At 37.6% G+C, this 22394-nt stretch overlaps 2 protein-coding genes across 2 annotated transcripts in view; both read left to right on the forward strand.

Moving 5' to 3' along the window:
- GRIP1 (glutamate receptor interacting protein 1) overlaps window positions 1-22394 on the forward strand; it is a 793654-nt gene that overhangs the window by 600436 nt on the left and 170824 nt on the right. The window contains exons 4-7 of the mRNA XM_010598620.3: window positions 1969-2114; window positions 12723-12806; window positions 17799-17874; window positions 20513-20658. Of these exons, the coding sequence (XP_010596922.3) occupies window positions 1969-2114; window positions 12723-12806; window positions 17799-17874; window positions 20513-20658 (452 nt within the window). The remainder of the gene's footprint in view (window positions 1-1968; window positions 2115-12722; window positions 12807-17798; window positions 17875-20512; window positions 20659-22394) is intronic.
- On the forward strand, window positions 8482-9231 carry LOC111752967 (large ribosomal subunit protein eL37-like). Its single transcript, XM_064285219.1, has one exon. It carries the CDS (start codon window positions 8917-8919, stop codon window positions 9208-9210), a length of 294 nt encoding a protein of 97 aa, XP_064141289.1. The 5' UTR covers window positions 8482-8916; the 3' UTR covers window positions 9211-9231.

Raw genomic sequence — 22394 nt, forward strand, 5'->3', positions numbered from 1 at the left:
GAGAAGAGAGGAAGCTTGCTTTATAGCGAAATTCTCAATTTGCCTCGGAAAGGAGGGATGGAATAGTCAGGTTTCATTAAGAAAACAAAAAACAACAACAACAGAAAAACCACATTGCTGTCGAGTCAATGCTGACTCATAGTAACCCTATAGGACAGGGTAGAACTGCCCCACATAGAATTTCCAAGGAGCACCCAGTAGATTTGAACTGCTGACCTTTTGGTTAACAGCTGTAGCTCTTAACCACTATACCACCAGGGCTTCCTTGTTAAGACTGAGGTTAAATTACCTTAAGGCTTGGACATCAGTATTCTTGTCCACAGAATCCCAAGTTTTAGAGTTCTTGCCTTTATAAAGTTTGATCTGAAATAGTGATGACTTTGGATCATCCACCTTTTCATACAATTTATAAGCTTAGCCCGATGGAGTGCTCCATGACCTGAAGGTATTGTGTGGAAGAGAGGTTGACAGGAACATGATCACCTTAATCTGTTTTCTTCAGGCTTTTAAGAGACTTCTTTCCACACCTATAGCCTCCTTTATTTTATCACAGCTATGACCAATCTGTGATGCTAGAGCTTCATACTTCTCCAGTGCTTCTTCAGATGTAGCCCTTGAAACAAGTGTGAATAAGAGGGAAAAATGGCATTTTGTGTAGCAATAATGCTGTGATTAAAAGTAGTACTATGCCAGTTGTATGTCAATCATCTAATATTTATTTAAGACACTACCACTTTACAGATAGTAAATCAAAATAGTTAAAGATAGGCTCCCTGCCCTAAAGGGGCTTATAATCTATCAGGAAAGATCAACCAAAACCAAACCAAACCCAGTGCCGTCGAGTCGATTCTGACTCATAGTGACCCTATAGGACAGAGTAGAAGTGTCCCATAGAGTTTCCAAGGAGTGCCTGGTGGATTTGAACTGCCGACCCTTTGGTAAGCAGCCGTAGCACTTAACCACTACACCACCAGGGTTTCCTTAGGAAAGATAAGATTAAAAAAAAAAAAAAAAATTGACAGCAATGACAGCATTGTGTAATAGTGAAAAGCAACAATGCGAGAGTTGTCACAGAGCAGCATGCGATTAAATAGCCAAACAAGTGGCAGTTAGCCTGCGGTGGGAGCAACAGAATGGGCTATACACTGGCTCAGATTAGGAAGACTCTCAGAAGGAAGAATGATTTGGGCTGAACTTATATAAATTAGATATTTTTATTTTGAGAGAAAATGTCATTGAAGGCCCTTATCGGTAACACGAATTTTAACCCCTTTCATCGGTCTTGCTATCTGCTCTTGGTTTAGAAGTAGAGGGCAACCAAGGTTTTGTTATGGTGGTGAAGAGAGATGGCAATATTACTGAAACCCAATATTCTCCCTGTAGTTTCTCCTTCACCAGTATTCTTTTTATCAGCCCTGTGGTTAGCAATAAATAGCAAAATAAGCTGACTTTCCTTGGCCCTGGACAACCACCCGCCTCTTGCCCCCCCCCCCATGAAGATGCTGAAAACTATGAAATTTCCAAAAGGCATGGAGCAAAAATTAGAGTGAATGAGAAGAAAGGAAAAATCTGATGTGTCCAGGATCTGGGTAATCTGCCCCCAAAGAACCAGCCTTTTATAGGCAGAGCAACTGAAACAGATTTTCTCTTAATTTTATTTTGTGGTTCTCCTTAAAAAATGAAAGAGCCAGAAGGTTAGGAAAAATCTGAACAGCAGCAGACTCCGTGCAGGAGTTCTAAAGTAGAACAGGCAGCACAACTAAGAGGGACCCATTGTATCTTTCATCCACCCTTGGCTGTACTGTGCTCTTATTCTTAGGGACCAGCCATAGCCTAGGTGGTAGGAACTTCTCCTGCTAGTCAAGCTTCTAGCCTTAAATACTCATTTATGAGAACTAAGTGGAAAATACCATCAGACTAGCCTGTGGAGAGGATGGGTCCCCTGAATAGACATTCTCTATTTTGCAGAAGTGATCAGCTGGATGTGGGTGACTACATCAAAGCGGTCAATGGAATCAACCTGGCCAAATTCCGCCATGACGAGATCATCAGCTTGCTGAAGAATGTCGGGGAAAGAGTGGTTCTTGAAGTCGAGTACGAGCTGCCCCCAGTCTGTGAGTAATCACAACCTAGGAGCAGAATGACTACATCACAGTTTTTTCTAAAGCAGCTGGTTCCTGCCCTCCCCCCCCCCTTTTTTTTTTTTGCAATCAGTGTCTCATTTTAGGAATGGTAGGTTCCTTGATATTTAAAAATATTTGAATGGAGAAACTTATAGACTACTCAGGAAGAATTAAAAAGACCATAGGTAACAATGATATTATAGGGTGGGTGCTCCATTAAGATGATCTGTGCATGTCTTATAATATATAACAGAGTATTAAGAGCTTGGACTGTGGCACCAGTTAAATATCAGTAGGACTTCTCTGATGAGTCAATGCTATAATCATGCCAAGTATTTAAAAATCACTATCATGTATTTAGTAAGCAACTAATAATATTAGCTATTATTGCCATCAGTGTTATTATTACACACAAGGCCCTGTATTTTTTTGAACTTTAAAAGAGTCAGTTTGCATTGGAATTACTCTCTGAAACCATTGCCAGAGAGTTAAGGGAAACCAGATATCTGGAGCTAACGCACTTTGATTATGCATTTTAATCCACCAGGGATATGACTATAATAAAACACAACACTTCCTAAAAGGAACTCTTAGTATAGTTTCCAAAAGTAAGGGCAATAGTGAAGATTTGCTGAGTATTACGGGTGACCCAGAGCTGGGGGCTCCTGGAAAGACTTGAAGGAGATTATGCAAGCCAAGCAGGAAGAGGGACATTCCAGGCAGGGAGGTCAGAAAATGGTCCACCACACAGGCTGAACTACAAACAGATTGGAGTTGGTGGGGTGCAAAGGGAAAGACAGAGAGGGCCGGGAGAGGGATGAGGCCAGAGAGGTAAACAGGAGCTAAATGACTGCGGGCTTTGTGGGCCGTGTTGGTGGAGCATAGGTGCATCTAGCTGGCAATAAGGAGCCTCTGAAAGCTTTTAAAGCCAGGAAACAACATCGTCACACCTGAGTTTTTCAGTCTCTCATAGGAGAATCACTCAGAGGATATAAGCCAGAGTACAGTTTTCCAAAATATAAAACAGTAGTAGGGTTAAAGAGGCGAGGGGGTGTATGAGAAATCCTTAGGGCTTAAAGCCTGCCATGCATTGGTGATTAGGACAGCTTTTCCTTCTTCACGCAATAAAGCCGATGGAGAAAAGAAAAATATATCTTTTTCTAAAGACAGAAGTGGAAATAAAAGAGATCTGTTTTCTAAGGATTATCCCTGCCCTTTCCTATTATATATATATATTTTTTTTTTTAGTTTCCTATTATATTAGGGGATATTAATAAGATCTTTGAGTTCACAAGGCCGAAAAAGATTAACAAGCCTCCCCTTCACTTAGCTCAGACAGTTAGAGCTGAAGGAGGCTGCCCACCACTGAGGCCCTGTGAAGAAAGATGATTGCTGAGAGATAAGCCACCCAAGGCTGAGACTGGCAGCTCTCTTGATAATCACAGCAATTTGAGGCTTAGCCACCCTAGACTCCAGAAAGAAGCACAAAGGAGAGTGTGTGTGTGTATGATCTGATAGAGGAAAAACTGAAGTTTAACCTTGGGCTGGCCATTTGTCTTTTCTGAGATGCAGTTTTATGAAAAAGGAATAATGGACTTTCAATGTTATTTTTAATTAAAGATTATGTGATGTTTTGACACTGTATTTAGGGAGAATATTACCAAATGGCATCTTAGGTATTTGCATTAAAAGTTGGTCTAGAGCCATGCCTTCAAACATTTTTTTGTCAAGTAACTACTAAAAGAGTTTTGTAATATTATTTGACCCTCACCCACTTCTGACTTGTTACTGTTGTTGTTAGGTGCCTTCGAGTTGGTTCCGACTCATAGTGACCCTGTGTACAAAAGAATGAAACACTGTCTGGTCCTTTACCATCCTCACAATCATTGCTGTGTTTGAACCCTTTGTTGAAGCCACTGTGTCAGTCCATCTCATTGAGGATCTTCTTTTTCAATGACCATCTACTTTACCAAGCATGAGGTCCTTCTCCAGGGACTGACCCCTCCTGATAACATGTCCAAAGTATGTGAGATGAAGTCTCACCATCCTCACACCTAAGGAGCATTCTGGCTGTTCTTCTTCTAAGACAGATGTGTTCATTCTTCTGGCAGTCCATGGTATATTCAATACCCTTCACCAGTGCCGTAATTCAAAGGTATAAATAATTCTTCATTCCTCCGTATTCAATGTCCACCTTTCTCATGCATATGAGGAGATTGAAAATACCATGGCTTGGGTCATGCACACCTTAGTCCTGAAAATGACATCTTTGCTTTTTAACACTTTAAAGAGGTCTTTTGCAGCAGATTTGCCCAGTGCAATACATCATTTGATTTCTTGACTGCTGCTTCCATGGATGTTGATTGTGGATCTGAGTAAAATGAAATCCTTGACATCTTGAGTCTTTTCTCCATTTATCATGATGTTGCTTATTGGTCCAGTTGTGAGGATTTTTGTTTTCTTTATGTTGAGGTGCAATCCATACTGAAGGCTGTGGTCATTGATCTTCATCAGTAAGTGCTTCAAATCCTCTTCACTTTCAGCAAGCAAGATTGTGTCATCTGCATATCACAGGTTGCTAACGAGTCTTCCCCCAGCCCTGATGCCATGTTCTTCTTCATGTAGTCCTTGAATTATTTCCTGAGTACACAAATTAAATAAGTATGATGAAAGGATACAACCTGATGCACACTTTTCCTGATTTTTAGCCATTTTTTTTTTTTTAGTATCCCATTGCTCTGTTTGTATGACTGCCACTTGGTCTATGTACAGGTTCCACATGAGCACAATTAGGTGTTCTGGAATTCCCATTCTTCACAATCTTATCCATAATTTGTTATAATCCACACAGTCAAATGCCTTTGCATAGTCAATAAAACACAGGTAAACATCTTTGTGGTATTCTCTGCTGTCAGCCAAGATCCATCTGACATTAGCAATAATGTCCTTGGTTCCACATCCCTTTCTGAATCCAGCTTGAATTTCTGGCCATTCTCTGTTGATGCACTGCTGCAACAGCTTTTAAATGACCTTCAGCAAAATTTTACTTGCATGTGATATTAATGATATCCTTCAATAATTTCTGCATTCTGTTGGATCACCTTTCTTTGGAATGGGCACAGATATGGATCTCTTTCAGTTGGCTGGCCAGGTAGCTGCCTTCCAAATTTCTTGGCATAGACAAGTGAGCGCTTTCAGCATGAAATATCTCAGTTTGTATTCCGTCAATTCCTGGAGCCTTGTTTTTCTGCAATGCCTTCAGTGCATCTTCAGATTCTTCCTTCAGTACCATCGGTTCTTGATCATAAGCTACCTCCTGAAATGGTTGAATGTCAACCAATTCTTTTTGGTACAGTGACTCTGTGTATTCCTTCCATCTTCTTTTGATGCTTCCTGCATCATTCAATATTTTGCTCATAGAATCTTTTAATGTTGCAACTCGGTTTACATTATGTCTTCAGTTCTTTTAGCTTGAGAAATGCCAAGCATATTCTTCCCTTGGTTTTCTAACTTCAATTCTTTGCACGTTTCATTATAATACTTTACTTTGTCTTCTCAAGCCACCTTTGAAATCTATTCAGCTCTTTTCTGTCACCATTTCTGTCATTTGTTTTAACCACTCTATGTTTAAGAGCAAGCTTCAGTCTCTTCCGACATCCATTTTTGTCTTTTCTTTCTTTCCTGTCTTTTTAATGACCTTTGCTTTCTTCATGTATGATGTCCATGATGTCATCCCACAACTTGTCTGGTCTTTGGTCATTGGTGTTCATTGTGTCAAATCTACTCTTGAGATGGTCTCTAAATTCAGGTGGGATATACTGAAGGTTTTACTTTGGCTCTTGTGGACTTGTTTTAATATTCTTCAGCTTCAGCTTGAATTTGCATATGAGCAATTGATGGTCTGTTCTGCCATCAGCCCCTGGCCTTGTTCAGACTTGATGATACTGAGCCTCTTCATCATGTCTTTTCATAGATGTAGTTGATTTGATTCCTGTGTATTCCATCTGGTGAGATCTACATATATAGTCACTGTTTATGCTGTGGAAAAAAGGTATTTCCAATGAGTAAATCATTGGTCTTGAAAAATTCTATCATGCAATCTCCAGCATCGTTTCTATCATCATGGCCATGTTTTCCAACTGCTGATCCTTCCTTGTTTCTAGCTTTTGCATTCCAATCACCAGTAATTATCAATGCATCTTGATTGCATGTTTGATCAATTTCAGACTGCAGAAATGGTAAAAACCTTCAGTTTCTTCATCTTTGGCGCTAGTGGTTAGTGCATAAATTTGAATAATAGTCATATTAACCAGTCGCCCTTGTAGGCGATGGATATTATCCTGTCACTGACAGTGTTGTTCTTCAGGATAGATCTTGAAATGTTTTTGATGATGAATGCAACACCATTCCCTTTCAATTTGTCATTTCTGGCATAGTAGACCTTATTATTCTCTGATTCAAAATGGCCAATATCAGTCCATTTCAACTCACTAATGCCTAGGATATCTGTCTTCAAGTGTTCTATTTCATTTTTCACAACTTCCAACTTTCCTAGATTCATACTTCATTTTTCACATTCCATATTCTGATCATTAATGGATGTTTGCAACTGCTGCTTCTCATTTTGAGTTGTGCCAGGTCAGCAAATGAAGGCCTTGAAAGCTTTACTCCACCCACGTCATTAAGGTCAACACTACTTTGAGGAAACAGCTCTTCCTGAGCCTACTGTGAGTACCTTCCAACCTGAGGGGCTCATCTTCTAGCACTATATCAGACAATGTTCCACTGCTATTCATAAGGCTTTCACTGGATGAATTTTTTTAGAAGTAGATTGCCAGGTCCTTCTTCCTAGTCTGTCGTAGTCTAGAAGCTCTACTGAAACTTGTCTGCCATGGGTGACCCTACTGATATTTGAAATACCGGTGACATGGCTTTCAGCTTTACAGCAATACACAAGCCACTATTGTACAACAAGCTGACAGATGAATGGTCAATTTTTTACTCAACACCTAAAAATATTTATCATAGTTTAAACACTTGGAAATGATGTAATTTCCAGCAAGTTATTTATTTTATTTCTTTAAATACTGTTTTCATTCAAACCTTAGAGCTACAGATTTACTTCGTTTTTTTTTTTATGGAAGTGTCATATAATTGGCAAAGGGAGTCTCTCTGTTAAACCATCAGCTAAATCAGACTAATTTTCTATCAGGATTCCTTTTTTAATTAAAATAAATATGCTAATGCATATCCCTGTGACAGCCTTCTAACTTCCAGATTCTAAGATGGATAGATAGATGATTGATGATGATGATGGTAATGATGGCAGGTGGAAGAGAAAGAAAGAACACAAAACTTTGCTATGAAATTGGTCTGACTGAAATAGGGTCCTTCCTCCTTCAGTATTCCTTACTGAAGGTTTCTCTGCTTTGTTCTCATGCAGCTCACGTTCGGAGCAGTTGCATTCTCAAATTTCCTCTTCCTTTCATGGCTCAGAGTTTTTACATGCCAGGGCAATGCATCCTCCTAAGATTGCACCTAGTTGGGTGAGAAGTGTGTCTTTGGTAAAGTAGGAGAAGGTTGATTATAGAAGCAGAAGTGGGAAAGAACTGGCAGACTACAAACTCATTCTCAGGTGCTTCAATTTCAAGAAAATGCACATAGAGAAGCTTGGGATCTGCAAAATTATTTCCTTGAAGGTGGCCATGCCCAGAAAGCCTCCAGAAATTCTTCAGGTATCACCAAGAAATAGGTACTCCAGTTTTAACACTACTGGTCCAGAGTACCTACCATCTTTGAAACTGATTAATAACATTTCATATTAATTGATATATTTTTATCAACTAGGAAGTCCAGATTATATGAGCACATAGTCTAACTGGCTAAAAGGCGAAGCATCCACTTTGTAGTTCTGACAATAGGGCCAAGGCATCCTCGTTAATAGCCTAGAAGTCCCAATGTAGTTGAGAGGAACGAAAAACATGGGTTTTATAGGCATTTTGTATCTTAAAGGTTTAAAATATAAAATTAAAGCTAAGAAGAGATAACAGTGTCCTGATGCTATTTTCCATTCAGCAGTATCTTACATTGTAGTGATTAAGGAGATTAATTTTAGAATCAGCTAGATCTAAATCTTCATTCTACCTCTCCTCATTTTGGCGTGTGACTTTGGGCAAAGTTTTTAACTTCTCTTTGATCTTCAATTTCTTCACATGTAAATTGAAATTTTTTTCTTAAATCTACCTCATAGGGTTATTTATGGTGAGGAATAAATAAAGTTTTATATCTAGAATATAAAAGATACTCAAAAAATGTCACTAAGTAGTAGTTTTTATAACAGTAATCATTGTTGTATTGTTATTAGCAAATACTTATTGTCTCTGGCTATATTCAAGCATTGTGCCAGGTACTGTGGAAATAGAGAAATTGGCCAAGGTCCTGCCTCAAGGAGTTTACATTCTAATTAGCAAAAGAAATACAAACACCTAACTAGCAATCCAAGCAGAAAAAAATAAATTCTGTAAAAGTAGCAAAATCAAAAGGAACCCAAGTAATTGAAACTTAGTTTGAACTTGTGTATGGAGGAAACCGTGAAAGCTGAGTAGGTTTTTGATAGTTTGAGAACAAAGATGGAGGCCATTCAAGAGAGAGAAAATAGCTCAAGCAGGCTCAAGGAGGTAGGGCATATTTGGTCAGTTCTCAGCAGAGAGAATCATACTAAATGGTCTGTTTATTGAGTATGAAGTATATCTAAGCTGAAAAGGTAGTTTCAGGTCTTGGCTGCAGAAGCAAGATGACGAAAGGAACGTTATCATTTGGAAAGTGTCATAATAAGATGCACATGTTGTGCAGCCACCGTGCCTCTAAGGCCTACCACCTTCAGAAGTCGACGTGTGGCAAATGTGGCTACCTTTCTGAGCGCAAGAGAAAATATAACTGGGGTGTCAAGGCTGAAAGACGAAATACCACTGGTACTAGCCAGATAAGTCACCAAAAAATTGTATACCACAGATTCAAGCATGGATTCCATGAAGGAACAACAGCTAAACCCAAGAGGGCAGCTCTTGCAGCATCCAGTTCATCTTAAGGATTTTAATGCTTAAACGTGTTGCTGTCGAGTCAAATCCAATTCATAGTGATTCTATAGGACAGGGTAGAACTGCCCCGTAGGGTTTTCAAGGAGTGGATGGTGGATTTGAACTGCCGACCTTTTGGTTAGCAGCCTGAGCTCTTAACCACTGTGCTCCACGGTTTCCTTTAATGCTTAGTTGTATAATAAATTGTTCTAGTATTATATGTGTGTGTGTGTGTGTGTAATAGTTTAGGGCTGGAGTTATAAATCATTTATTTTGAGTAAATAACATACCAAGGACCTTGGGTTTTATTCTGTTGGCAATAGGAAGCTGCTGACTTCTGAGATTTCTTTTCCTTTTCTTTCTTTCTGTTTTTTGATGGGAGAGTAGAAATATCCACATATCCCTTCCTTTCTTCCCTTACCAAGAGAAGAAAAAGATCACGTACTTAATCAAGTTTCTTCAAGTGGAAATAAGAAAACATTTAGTTTGAACTCAGTTTTTTTTTCCTTTAATTAAAACTGTACCTCAACACTTTCAGCTGTTTGTATGTATTGTTCCTAGTTGATTAGAATAAACTGAAACTCCCTGAGAGCAAGAATATGACATTTCATTAAATCAGCAGTGTACCACCTAGTGACCTGATATAATTAACATTTTAGTAAATGTATCAGAAGCTATTGCTACAAAGCAATTTCCCCCCAAGCTCAGTGGCTGACAACAACACTCATTCATTCTCACTCACATGTCAGTGTGTTGGCTGATCTGGCTGGACTTGGGCAACTCCTTTTCAATCGTTGGGTTCCATTTGGCTCAGGTTTCCTCCAAGTGGTTCATTGTAGGATCCAGTCTGAAGGAGAGGCAGCTGCTCAGGGAAAGCTCTTATCATGCCAATGGCAGAGGAAAAGAAGGACAAGCCCAACCACATGAGCACATTTCCAGTGTTTGCTTGCATCTCTTAACAGCCCATTGGCTAAAGCAAGTCACATGGCCAAAACCAACATAATGAGATTGAAAAATACACAAATCCTATTCTCCTACTGAGATGTGGGGTGGGGGTAAGGGTCAGGGAAGGAGTATGTAATTTAGAAAAATCTAACCTGTCATAGTAAAATAACTGTATAGAGGTATATGCACATTCACATATAGAAACAGGAACAATAAAAAAAAAAAATAGAACAACTAAAATACTGGGGAGAGGTCTTTCTGAGTTGTGAAATTCGTTTCTGTCTTACTCTTCTGTGTACCTGCTTTGATTCTTTGGGTTAGCCACTTAATTTCACCTTTAGATACATATACACATGTATGACATAATGAGTAAAATTCACATGGCAATACAGGATGTCTGGTATTGAGTGTAAAAATCCAGCTATCAAAAGCCAGTCATGCAAATAGAACTTATAAAAGCCAAATCTATTTCATTAATTATATTCAAATGTAGCTGGCATTCACATTTATCTTTGCAAATGATGGAGAGCAATGGTGTGGATAATCTAAAGCTGTAGATAATCCAAAAATTCTTTATATTGACTTTAGATGAGATTTTAACATTTTGTGGTCAAAAAGATTAGTTCAAGAAAATCTAAAATTATACTACTTTGCATGCTCAGAATAGGCACCCTTCCAGCAAGGAAAGCTGGCCCAGAAATTGAATTTGGTCACACATAATTAAAAGTTGATTTAATGATTAAATGAAATAATGTTTGGGAACCATTTGAAAAGTTCCTGGCACCTAGGAGATGCTCATTAATTATTTCTCCCATGTCCTTTCTTTTTCTCCCTTACCAAGACAACAAAACGGTCATGTTCTTAATCAATTTCTTCAAGTGGCTGGTGGGGCATGGAAATAAGAAAACATTTGGTTCAAACTCAGTTTCTTTCTCATTTGATTAAAACGGTGCCTCAACCCTTTCAACTATTTGTATGTACAGTTCCTAGTTGATTAGAATAAACTGAAACTCCCTGATAGCAAGAATATGACATTTCATTAAATCAGCAGTGTACCAAAACATTTGTTCCGCTGTAGGTTTATATTGTTTTCAGCAGATCAAAGTTTTTATTGCACCTTATATCCCAGCCGTGTAATGTGCAATTTTCTGAATTTAAATATGTACTTTTCATAATCATGTCCATTCCCTTGAGTGTTCAAAATTACTGATAACTAAAAATAATTGTAATTAATTCTTAATTAAAACCATTTGCTATTTGTATAATGGCAAAAAAAAAAAGTTCTGTTAAAATAGGCCTTTAAATTTTATCTGTATATTTCTTTTTGATAGTTTTATGTAATAAACTCTTGGTATCCAGTAATATTAATGTAAAAAATATATTATTAATAGTGAACACAGAATTAGATAATTAGATATCATGTACAAATTCAAAACAAGGACCCAAAACCATCAACTTATGCAATTAACAACTTTTCCTGTCTCCATGAATAAAAACCTATTTGCATCCATAACGATAAAATACTAATCTGTGCAAATTTTACTTTTTAAAAATGCAGCAAGAGTATACTTACTGTACAACCAGAATCACTCACCAGTTTCTTGAAAGTAGTCTTTCAGGATATTTAAGTGATTTATAGCTTCATACAACTTCTACCCTCATACATGTGTGTAATGTAATTAGAGAATGCCACTCGGAACACAATTTCATTTTTTCAAATGAAAGCAATCATCAGGCAAACACAGCATAACCATGATGGTATCAACTAAAATCAGGTAAATATTTATTTTCCATCAATAGTAATAGTCTTGAAAGGATTTAGAATTTCTTTTGTCCTCCAAGTTTTATTTGGATTGTTGATGGCTTTGTTTAGTAGCTATTTATTATGTCCGAGCATCTTTTGAATCAGCCTAATCTATTAATAGGAGTCCCTGGGTGGCACAAATGGTTAAGCGCTCTACTACTAAAAGTTGGCATTCTCAAACCCCCCAGAGGCACCTCAGAAGAAAGGCCTGGTGATCTACTTCCAAAGGCCACAGCCTTGAAAACCTTACGAAGTGCAGTTCTGCTATACAACACATGGAGTTACCATCGGTCAGAATCCACTTAACGGCAACTGGTCTTCAGTTTAATCTATTTAATGGCAATCCGAGAGTAATGTGCTTTTCCTGGGCCAGTTTCAAAAATAAAAATAAATACATAAATTAGTAAGTTTTGCAAGAATCATACTTCTTTTTGCGTTTTCGAAAGAAAAGCAATTCTATTTATCATATAAGATTGTCCTCTTGTTATGTCGAGTTGAAAGAATATAAATATTACCCTTTCCCAGAAATTTTCCACACAGGAGGAAAGGAAGTAGCTATGATTTTGGTTTTACTTGTGTAGGTGACTATGTTCTGATATTTGTATGACATAACAAATTTTTTTTCCTAAGATTTTCTTTAACAGAAAATTATTGCTTTTTTATTATTGAAAACAAGAATTATTTGCAATAGGAGTATTTTACACCACATGAAGAAATTTAAATGTATTGTTATGACTTAATACTTACAGTCCCTTCTGTCTTTCCTATATTCAGCTGTACAAGGATCAGGTATCATTTTCCGAACGGTGGAGGTCACATTACATAAAGAAGGCAACACCTTTGGGTTTGTAATACGAGGTAGGTGGTTGTTAGGAAATATGAACCATCAGATATTCCTGGAGAATTTATCAATGAAATGTTTGGAGTGAACTAGAAAGCCATCATCAAAAAAAATGATGTTCTCAATGTATAAAGTCACCTTATAGTATTTGCACCCTTTTTTCTTAAAAATAAATAAAATAATTCATGGGAATCAAAATGGAGTCCAAATGATCTAGCTTCAGTTTCAATCCATTAATACAGAGTAAAAAGTCATTATTTGTAATCCTTGTCAATCAACATTTTACTGATTTTTTAAATTTTCAACATGTCTTTTGCCATCGTTTTTATACTTTTCTGTATTGCTGAATCGAAAATGTTGATTATGGATTGATTTGGTTTAATACGCTAGGATCAAGCAACTTGGTTTAAATTATTTCTCCTGAAATACATTTTGTTATTGTAACCCTACAAAAATGGATTAAAGATCATTTAATCCTTTGGGCACCTATGTGTATTAGATGTACAATTGGTTTATTTAGATTTAAGCCCAACTTATCTTCTTATGAGGTGACTTTGATAATAAAGATTTTAAGCAGCTCGAACTTGTCTTTAGAACCATTAATTCAGAGCTATAATTCTGGTTTTTAATATTTAATTTTTCTTACTAGTGATTTCAGTCCTTAAAGACTATGCCTACATTAACAACTTGTACTTCTTACTATGACAGTGGAGTTCAACAGGAAACTATGTAAGCATCAGGGATTTCACATTTCTCAATTTTGCTGTTTTTACCTATAACGTTTTGTACTTCACCAAAGTGAAAATTCTACCAAAATTATTAGAAAAAAAATTTTTTTTTTTGTATTAATATTAGCTAAGCATTTTAGTAAATATATATGCTTTGGAATATGCTTCAAAGATTAAAGAGATGTGTTCATTTGTGTAGACTTGGCTTAAATGACTGAGCTGTAAGTGTTCAGTACCATTGTATATCGATCATTTAGCAAACCAATCAATCAACTATTTATTAAGCCCATGACAACAGGCTCAGCATAGGACAAAGTACTCTGGAGTCATAAGACAAAACTCCTATCTACGGAAAATTACAGTCCAGTGGATTTAAGCCATAAATTGATAAAGCGCCTGAGTGGTACAGAGAACAGGGAACGAGGAGCTCACTGAGTGGTTTAGACCAGTAGTTGTCACATTTTTCTGACCAAAGCCTATTTTTAGGTAGAGCAACAGACCCCAAGATCATATTTATCCTTCTTATCTCCCAAATTTTTGTATAAGAGATAGGTGAATACGTGAAAGTCATTGTACAAATAATTTTGAATCAGGGGTGATATATACAAATCTGTTTCACAATATAGGTATGAAAAAGAGGCACTTGAATCACATGTGTACAAGCCTAATTATTGAAAAGCTGTAGTAAAAAATGCTGCTGATACAGACATTCACCATTAGTTGCTGTAGGGTTAATCAGTAACAAATAAAGTTGCTAACCAGAGCTAAACCAACAATTGTTTATTACTAAGAAATTAAAAGAATAGGAGCAATTGAAGTCCACAACCACTTCAAGACAACTGATGATGTAATGTTAACAAAAGTCCTTCCTGTAATTTGCAGAAATTTCAGATATCTCTGTGTGTGTGTGTGTGTGTGTGTGCGTGCGTGTGGTATATCTGTGCACACATGCATGTACCTGCATAGTGTAGTAGTTTCATAATACAGGCCTAGAATACTGCCTGGTACATTTTAGGCACTTAATGAATGAATGAGTAATCAAATGTAGTTTAGTCTTAGGTAAATATCAGACTTCTTAGCAATAATGAACTAAATTTAGTTTATGAGTGCTACATTTTTGTAGGCTTTAATAACTACCTTAGTACATTGGTTGTACATAAAAATAAAGGTTTGTGGAATTTTGTGTAATTTCTCAATGAGAACCAAATAAAAAGCTTACATTTTCAGATCAGTTTGAGGTCGATCTGTAGGGTCTTCACTGGTCACTTCACTCCCTTTAGAACCATTAGTTAATTACAAAAATAGCTGTTCTGGCAGATAAGACTTAATGGTGTAGGGAGTATTTGAGCTGAATTTAAGTCAATGGAGAATACCAACCCGGTCAGGAAAAAGGGGAAGACATCGAGGATGAAGCATATTCACTTAGTACTGGAGAATTTCTTATCAGCCATTTAGAATGGGACCTTGAACATTAAAACAAGCTTTTAGCTAATGAATGGATTACATTTCTAATGCTCTAAATCAAAGATTTTAAGCCTTGACTCTCCAAACAATAGAACGTCAGATCCATGGGACGAAAAGTGGTGTTCTGACCTAAACCATTCATAGTTTGATTTCAGTTAATTGCCTTGCCACAAAGCTAAGGGAGATGGTTTGGGCTAATAGGAAAATCACTCTGCCAGTAAGCTGGTTTTCACTTTGAGCAAGGAAAATGTCTCTGATGAGCATCTCAACTATAAAATTTTAGGTGAGTCCACTCATTTAGCATATGCTGCCAGACATTCAGATTTGTTCCACATGGTAGCTCTGGCGTTGATAGTTTTACAAAGGGTCCCAGGTGATGCTAACGTGCAGCCAGGACTGAGAATACCACTGGTCTCTGTCTGGCTGATCTCTGCGTTCCTTTGCAGCTTCAAACTCCTAAGACATAATTATAAATTAAACTTGTTTCATTACTTTAAATAATAGTCAAATGCCACATATCAAAAACTTTAGAGCTATCTTAGACTTTATCCTGCATTCATTGTTATGTATTTAAATTTAGACCTCCAAGTCACAATTATGGAAAGGTCTCTTGCCCTCTTCAGCCTCCATCCTTTCTCTGTGAACGCTCCTCCAGGAGAAAGCATACCCAGTCTTTTGTGATCGCCTTGAAAAAGAGAAGCTATTTAATAGTATTGATATGAATATGGCTAAGTATTTGCTATAAGTTATTGTCATCATATTCACTGAAAACAAAATTTCTGAATCAGTGGTGAATTCCCAAATTTAGATAAGGAGGCATTTTTAAAGTTATCAAACTAAATGAAAGAATAAAATACTGAAAGGGATTGGAACTGAAGCCATTCCCGGAGACCACCTTTCAGCCAAACCGTAGACAGGCCCATAAAATAAACAGTGACACCCAAGGGGAATGTGCTTTTTAGAACAACCAATTATAGGAGATCAAAAGAGCAACATTAGCCTAAAAGACAGGGAGAGGTAGAAAATCAGTAGGAAAGAAAGCAGGGAGCCTGGGGCAGAAACGGGAAGAGTGCTAACACGTTGAGGGGAATGAAACCAATGTCATGGAACACTTTATGTGCAAACTATCCAATGGGAAATTAATTTGTTCTGTAAACTTTCACCTAATACACAATAAAAAAAATTTTTTTAAGTTAAATATATATATGTATAAACCTGAAATGGAGTTTTTATCAATCAGCTGGACTGAATAAATTACCTATAATAAAATTGAGCATAAAAGATGCATTTGTGTTCACCAGGGAAAGTGAATGTCTTTTAATTTTTCACTTTTGCTAGATTCTTTAAGTTGACCTTTCTGCCTGTGCCAAGTTTAGGAAATGTCAGTCTGTTCTACCAGGCAAACGTTAAGGAAATAAACTTTACATTAGCATTTATGTTCGATAAAAAAATCAAAAACCAAACCCGCTGCCGTCGAGTCGATTCCAACTCATAGCGACCCTATCAGAGAGGGTAGAACGACCCCAGAGGGTTTCCAAGGAGCACCTGGTGGAGTTGAACTGTCTACCTTTTGGTTAGCAGCCGTAGCTCTTAACCACCATGCCACCAGGGTTTCCTTATATTTATCAGATACTGGCAAACTGAGTCCACCAGATGGGCAGCCAAGATGGTGATATTCATGTGACCTGAAGAGTAGTAACGGAAGCTGGAAATGTTCAGCCTTAAGACGATGAGATTTAGCAGGCATATGCTCACTTTTTTCAACTTCCAGAAAGACTTCCTTGTGGAAGAGAGTATACATTTTTGCTTTACTGCTCTAGGTAATAGGTCTAGGACCAGTGGATGAAAATTACAGGATCAGTTGAATATTAGAAAGAAATTTCTAACACTCATACGTGTCCAAATGCGAAATGGGGCTGCCTCAAATGTAGTATGTAGGTCAACACTGGTGATTCTGAAGCAGAAGCTGGGGAGCATAGATTAAGGAAACTGTACAAATGGGGCCCTGGGTTAAGAAGGGAATTTATAATAAATTACCTTCCATCTTGAAGTTTCTAAAAATTTTTGTGGTAAAATTTTCCTTATACAAAATAAATCCCCATCTAAGCACTGTAGGAAACCCTGGTGGCGTGGTGGTTAAGAGCTACGGCTGCTAACCAAAAGGTTGGCAGTTCAAATCCACCAGGTGCTCCTTGGAAACCCTGCGGGGCAGGGTTGCTATGAGTCCGAACTGACTTGATGGCAACAGGTTTGGTTTTTCAATCATTGTATCTAGCATGGCATGATTCTCCAAATTTGCCAAAAAAAATTTCGAACACCTCCCATTTTAATGGGTGCCACTTCAGCCACTTAGATTTTTCCCATTTTCTTTCTTTTTTTAATACCTGGCCTTTTTATTTTACTTTAGTTTTTGTTTCTTTTATGTCAAGTTGTAAATTTGCTCACATGAATTACAGCCCAGGTTGATTGTCACCAGGCAGACACACCTGTACTTTGTTTATAACTGGAGGCTGTCTTAACTGGCCAATATTTATTGCACTTAGTTGGTACTCTTGCCATTGCCAGTTGTCAAATAGGTTATATATCATCCCTGATTATTGCCATATATTTATTGAGAGGTGAAGAAATGGTGACTTCAAAAACATACTCTGAAATGAATAAGACCTTTAGAGTTACTATATGCCAGAAGGAAAACTTCACATGTTTTTCTCAATACATCAACAAATGTACTTCGGTTTCTCAGCTGGCGTTTTGTAAGTGAATTTTTTAAATGGCAACAATGAAAGCATTTCAAGCCTTATTTCTTTCCTTTGCTAGGGGGAGCGCATGATGATAGAAATAAATCTCGTCCGGTTGTGATAACATGTGTTCGTCCTGGAGGGCCTGCTGACAGGTAAACTTCATCTTTATGTGTCACTATCTAAATAGGTGAAGTAAAGCTGGGGACTTTTGGCATAGAAGTTGATAAGCTAGAACTTTTATAAAAAAAAATAGATACTAAGAAAATATGTTATAATGTGAAAATTGAAAGAGTTTAGGCTGTGGAGTCAGAAACAACAAAGGTTTGACTCTAGCTTCTGTTACTTACCACCCTCTCATTTCTAAGTGGCTTAACATTCCTGAGCTCAGTTTCCTCCATGGTAAAATGTAGATAGTAATACCTACTTTGCAGGGTTGTTAAGGAGCCCTGGTTGTGCAGTGGTTAAAGCGTTTGGATGGGAACCAGAAGGTTTGCGATTTGAACTCACCAGCCACTTGCAGGAGAGGATGTGGCAGTCTGCTTCCGTAAAGATTTACAGCCTTGGAAATCCTATGGGACAGTTCTACTCTGTCGTATAGGGTGGCTAGGAGTCGGGACCCACTCGATGGCAATGGGTTTGGTTTGGTCTTTGTGGGGTTGTTTAGGTTTATCAGAGATTGGAGATACATGGTGCCTTGCAGAGGGCCTGCCGTATTGAAGGCCCTTAAAAAAAGGCAGCTGAGTCGCTCCAGGCATGCATTTGAAATGCACTATCTCTAATTGCTCATCACTCAACCTAGAAAGGTAGGTGGTGGTGATCTGATAGTTACTATTATCAGCATCCTTATCATTATTGCTATTATTATTACCTTTTGATGATAATAAGATATGTCAGAATGGAAGTGACTTTTAGTAAGATGGAAGAAGTATTGTCAATCTCTAGAGCCTTCTTTTGCCTGCTAATGAATATATAAAATGACAGCTCCCTCAGCTTTCATATCATGAACCTTGTGGGGTCCCAAGTAAACTCACAATTTAGGGGTCTCAGGACATATTTATCTTTGTATTAGTTCCCCACAGCAAAAGTTGACTCCTGCCATCAGATATTATTGAAGGGTAGGAGAAATACACTGCTTATCCCATCTCTGTACTGTGTTTCAGACCAGGAATAGGTTTTAAAATCTTAAAAAAAAAAAAAAAAAAGGAAAAGATAGAGTAATATTAATAAGTAGTATTTATTGAGCATTTACTATATGCTGGGAACTATACTAAGTGCTTGGCAGGCACTTTTTTATCCTTACAGACACCCTTCAAATAAGGTGTATTTACCCATATTTACAGATGAAAAAACTGAGGCCCAGTATGGTTAAATGTCTTGGCAGCTACTAAGCAGAAGGACTAGGATAGGAAATCAGGTATATTTTCCTTCAAAGCCCACTCTGTTAGCTCACCTTTTAAAAAGATGATGTTTAAGATCAAATAAGAAAATATGAAGATAATGGTCTCAATTGTGTTTAAGTGTCATAACAAAAGATAACACAAAGTCAAAAGTTCCTGGGAAATTGTGTCTTTTTCCCTTCTCATGCTTCTCCTAAGCAAATAAGAATATTTCCCTTTTTTTATATATTAAAATTGAGTTGGTTTGACAGAAATATCAGAAACAGGCTACTAGTTTGTGAGCAACTTATTATCAAATTAAATTAGGACTAAAAGAAAACTAAAAATTTAAGATAAAAATACAGATTCAAAAACCAAAACCAAACCCACTGCCGTTGAGTCAATTCCGACTCATACTAACCTTGTAGCACAGAGTAGAACTGCCCAGTAGAGTTTCCCAGGAGCACCTGGCGGATTCAAACTGCAGACCTCTTGGTTAGCAGCCATAGTACTTAACCACTACACCACCAGGGTTTCCTGCACAGATTCAGAATACCTAGAGAATTATCTAGATGAAATACGAAATATATTATCTAGATGAAAAATACTAATTGTCTAGATGAAATTACCTGCAGGAGAAATATATTATTGAAAGGAAATTTATTATCTAGATGAAATAGATAATTTTTATTATTTCTGAGTCCTAAACTTGCAATTCCCCCATTTGATTTTCTCATCTCTGTGGCCCTTCTGAGGCAGGGCGAGTGTAATCTGGATCCCTCCCTAGGTTACCTGTGTCACTAATGTGTCATGAATATCCTGAGGCATCTTCTCCCAGTGCCTTGAGTGTCTATGGTCACAGCAGGGAGAATAGCATTTGCCTGCCTCTTCCAGGGAATGAGAGACTGAATCAATTTAACGATTGCCAATGGTCTTATAAATCATTAGGAAAATTTACAGACTACGGAAATTTTTCACCAGCATTCTCTATCCAGCTTGGGTTCACAGGTGATAAATTGAATGAAATCAGCAGGCTTATCTGCTCATCTGGCTTTGGGAAAAGAGGTGAATGCTATTTCATGAGCTCTAATAAATCAATTTTAGACAATTCAGGCAAAAAAGCTAGAGAAAGGGAAAATGTGCCCTCATTACTTTTGTACCCCAAGATTTAATTGTGGGTAACTTGGTTATTTGCTACTGCGTAGTTATTTTCTCATTACTGATTTTCATACTGCAGCAATTTTCTGTTCAGGGTTACCTCTTAGCTGTCTTACTGTCACACTTGATGTTTAAAAGGAAATGCAAATAGGATGAATGGCAGAACGTGTGAAAGAACCACTTTGGCTAAGTGACTATTAATAATGAACCCCATTATGCTAAATTCATAAAGGCTGTTCCTTTGTTCTCTCTTCAGAGAGGGCACAATCAAACCTGGCGATAGGCTGCTCAGTGTGGATGGAATTCGGCTTCTTGGAACCACGCATGCTGAAGCCATGAGTATTCTTAAACAGTGTGGACAAGAAGCAACGCTGCTGATAGAATATGATGTCTCAGTAATGGGTATGTTGGAGTCCAGAGTGTGATCTCTAAGATCTAGAACAATGTCACTGTCCATTCCTGGTAGCCTACTTTGGATTAAGCATGAACTGTTATGCCCTCGTGCGTGTAGCAGGTGGAATTTCATCAGTACTGTATCATTGTTCTGGTTGGGTTCAGGTAGAGGTGAGTGGTACTTTTCAGTAATTTAGAGTTCTCACGTTGATAAGTTCTATAATAAGGTCTCATTCTGTCAGTGTTGCACCCAGCATTCAGCTCCTATGTATGGATTACCCTTTGGCAGCAAATTATTTTTCTCTTCCAAATCACAGAAGATAGTATTATTCACCTAGGGACTGATATTTTTTCTTTTACTACGTGGAGACTGGGAGCAATAGGAATTCCTTTTTTTCTTGTAACTTCACAATATGAAGCCAGCTAATCAGGATTAATGGAAAGTATCATTCATCTATTATGCTTAGAAGCAAGAGAAGGCATGGGGAGATTTAGTATCATTGAGTAAAATGAGAAGTACAGTACCTTCTTTAAATAAAAGGTAACTCTGTTTCTACCCTCACACCTATAGTAAAACTAGGACGATATTCTCATGTGGCTTTTAATGTTAAGAGAGAGACCAAGTTTTGTATTATGTTGACTAAGGCAGAAAAATTATGAGAGAATGAATTAGAACCTGAAATTGAAAGTTAAATCGTGTTACAAGTACTCCTTACAATTACCAGACTTGATTTTGTGACCTGACCTCACCAGCAAAATTTACCAGCAAATTTTATGTGGCAAAATGTAGCAGAGAAACAAAACTTCTTCTATTACTATAAACTCCTTTATTTCCCACTTTATGATTCATGTAAGGAGCCCTGATAGTACAGTGGTTAACCACTTGGCTACTAACCAAAAGGTTGGTGGTTCGAACTCACTCAGCAACTCCACAGGAGAAAGACCTGGGAATCTGCTCCAATAAAAATTACAGCCTAGAAAACCCTATGGGGCTGCTCTACTCCATCACATTGGGTAGCTGTATGTCATCAGAATTGACTCGATGGTACCTAACAACAACATGATTCATGTCGAACATTGTTGCCTAGGAGTATTCTTAATCTGTCCACTGGCCTAAAATGTTTTGGAGAAGTCTGAAGTTTCCTAAAGGGCTTAAAGTATAGGATTTATCCTCAGCAGGATAAATGGTGTAATATGCCCTTGACAGATAAAGTTCAGGAGTGAATATTTCGTTTTCCTTCCCTCCCTTACTTTTCTCTTCCTTTTTTCTCTCTTTTCTTCCATCTCTCTCCCTCTTTTCTTTCTCTCTCTTGTTATATGATATTTGAATGAGATTTTCAGTTAGCTGATTTTAGTTCTGTTTTCAATTCTACCAGTTACTAGCTATTGATTTGGATCATGTTACTTGATTTCTCTGGACTTTAGTTTTCTCAATTGCCAAATGGAAATAAGCAATGTCTATTTTAAAAGGCAATTATGAGGAAGGATGCCATGGGCCACATTGTTCCTAAGCTGGCTTGGGTAGAGACAGACTGAGCTGCAGATATTACTGCTGACATGTCTAGGACATCAGTAGAAATCATCCAATCAGGCGGAGCCAACATGGCACTGTAGACAGAGAAGCACCATGCCGTCCCTCCACAGCAAAGACCCAAAAAACTAAAACAGAGACAAACATCAATCCTGGAACTCTGAGTACCAAACTGAAGAGATAAAGAATTCAACCAAGCACCAGATAGAATAAG

The sequence above is a fragment of the Loxodonta africana genome, chromosome 4 (genome assembly GCF_030014295.1).
Source record: "Loxodonta africana isolate mLoxAfr1 chromosome 4, mLoxAfr1.hap2, whole genome shotgun sequence".
NCBI classification, from domain to species: Eukaryota; Metazoa; Chordata; class Mammalia; order Proboscidea; family Elephantidae; genus Loxodonta; species Loxodonta africana.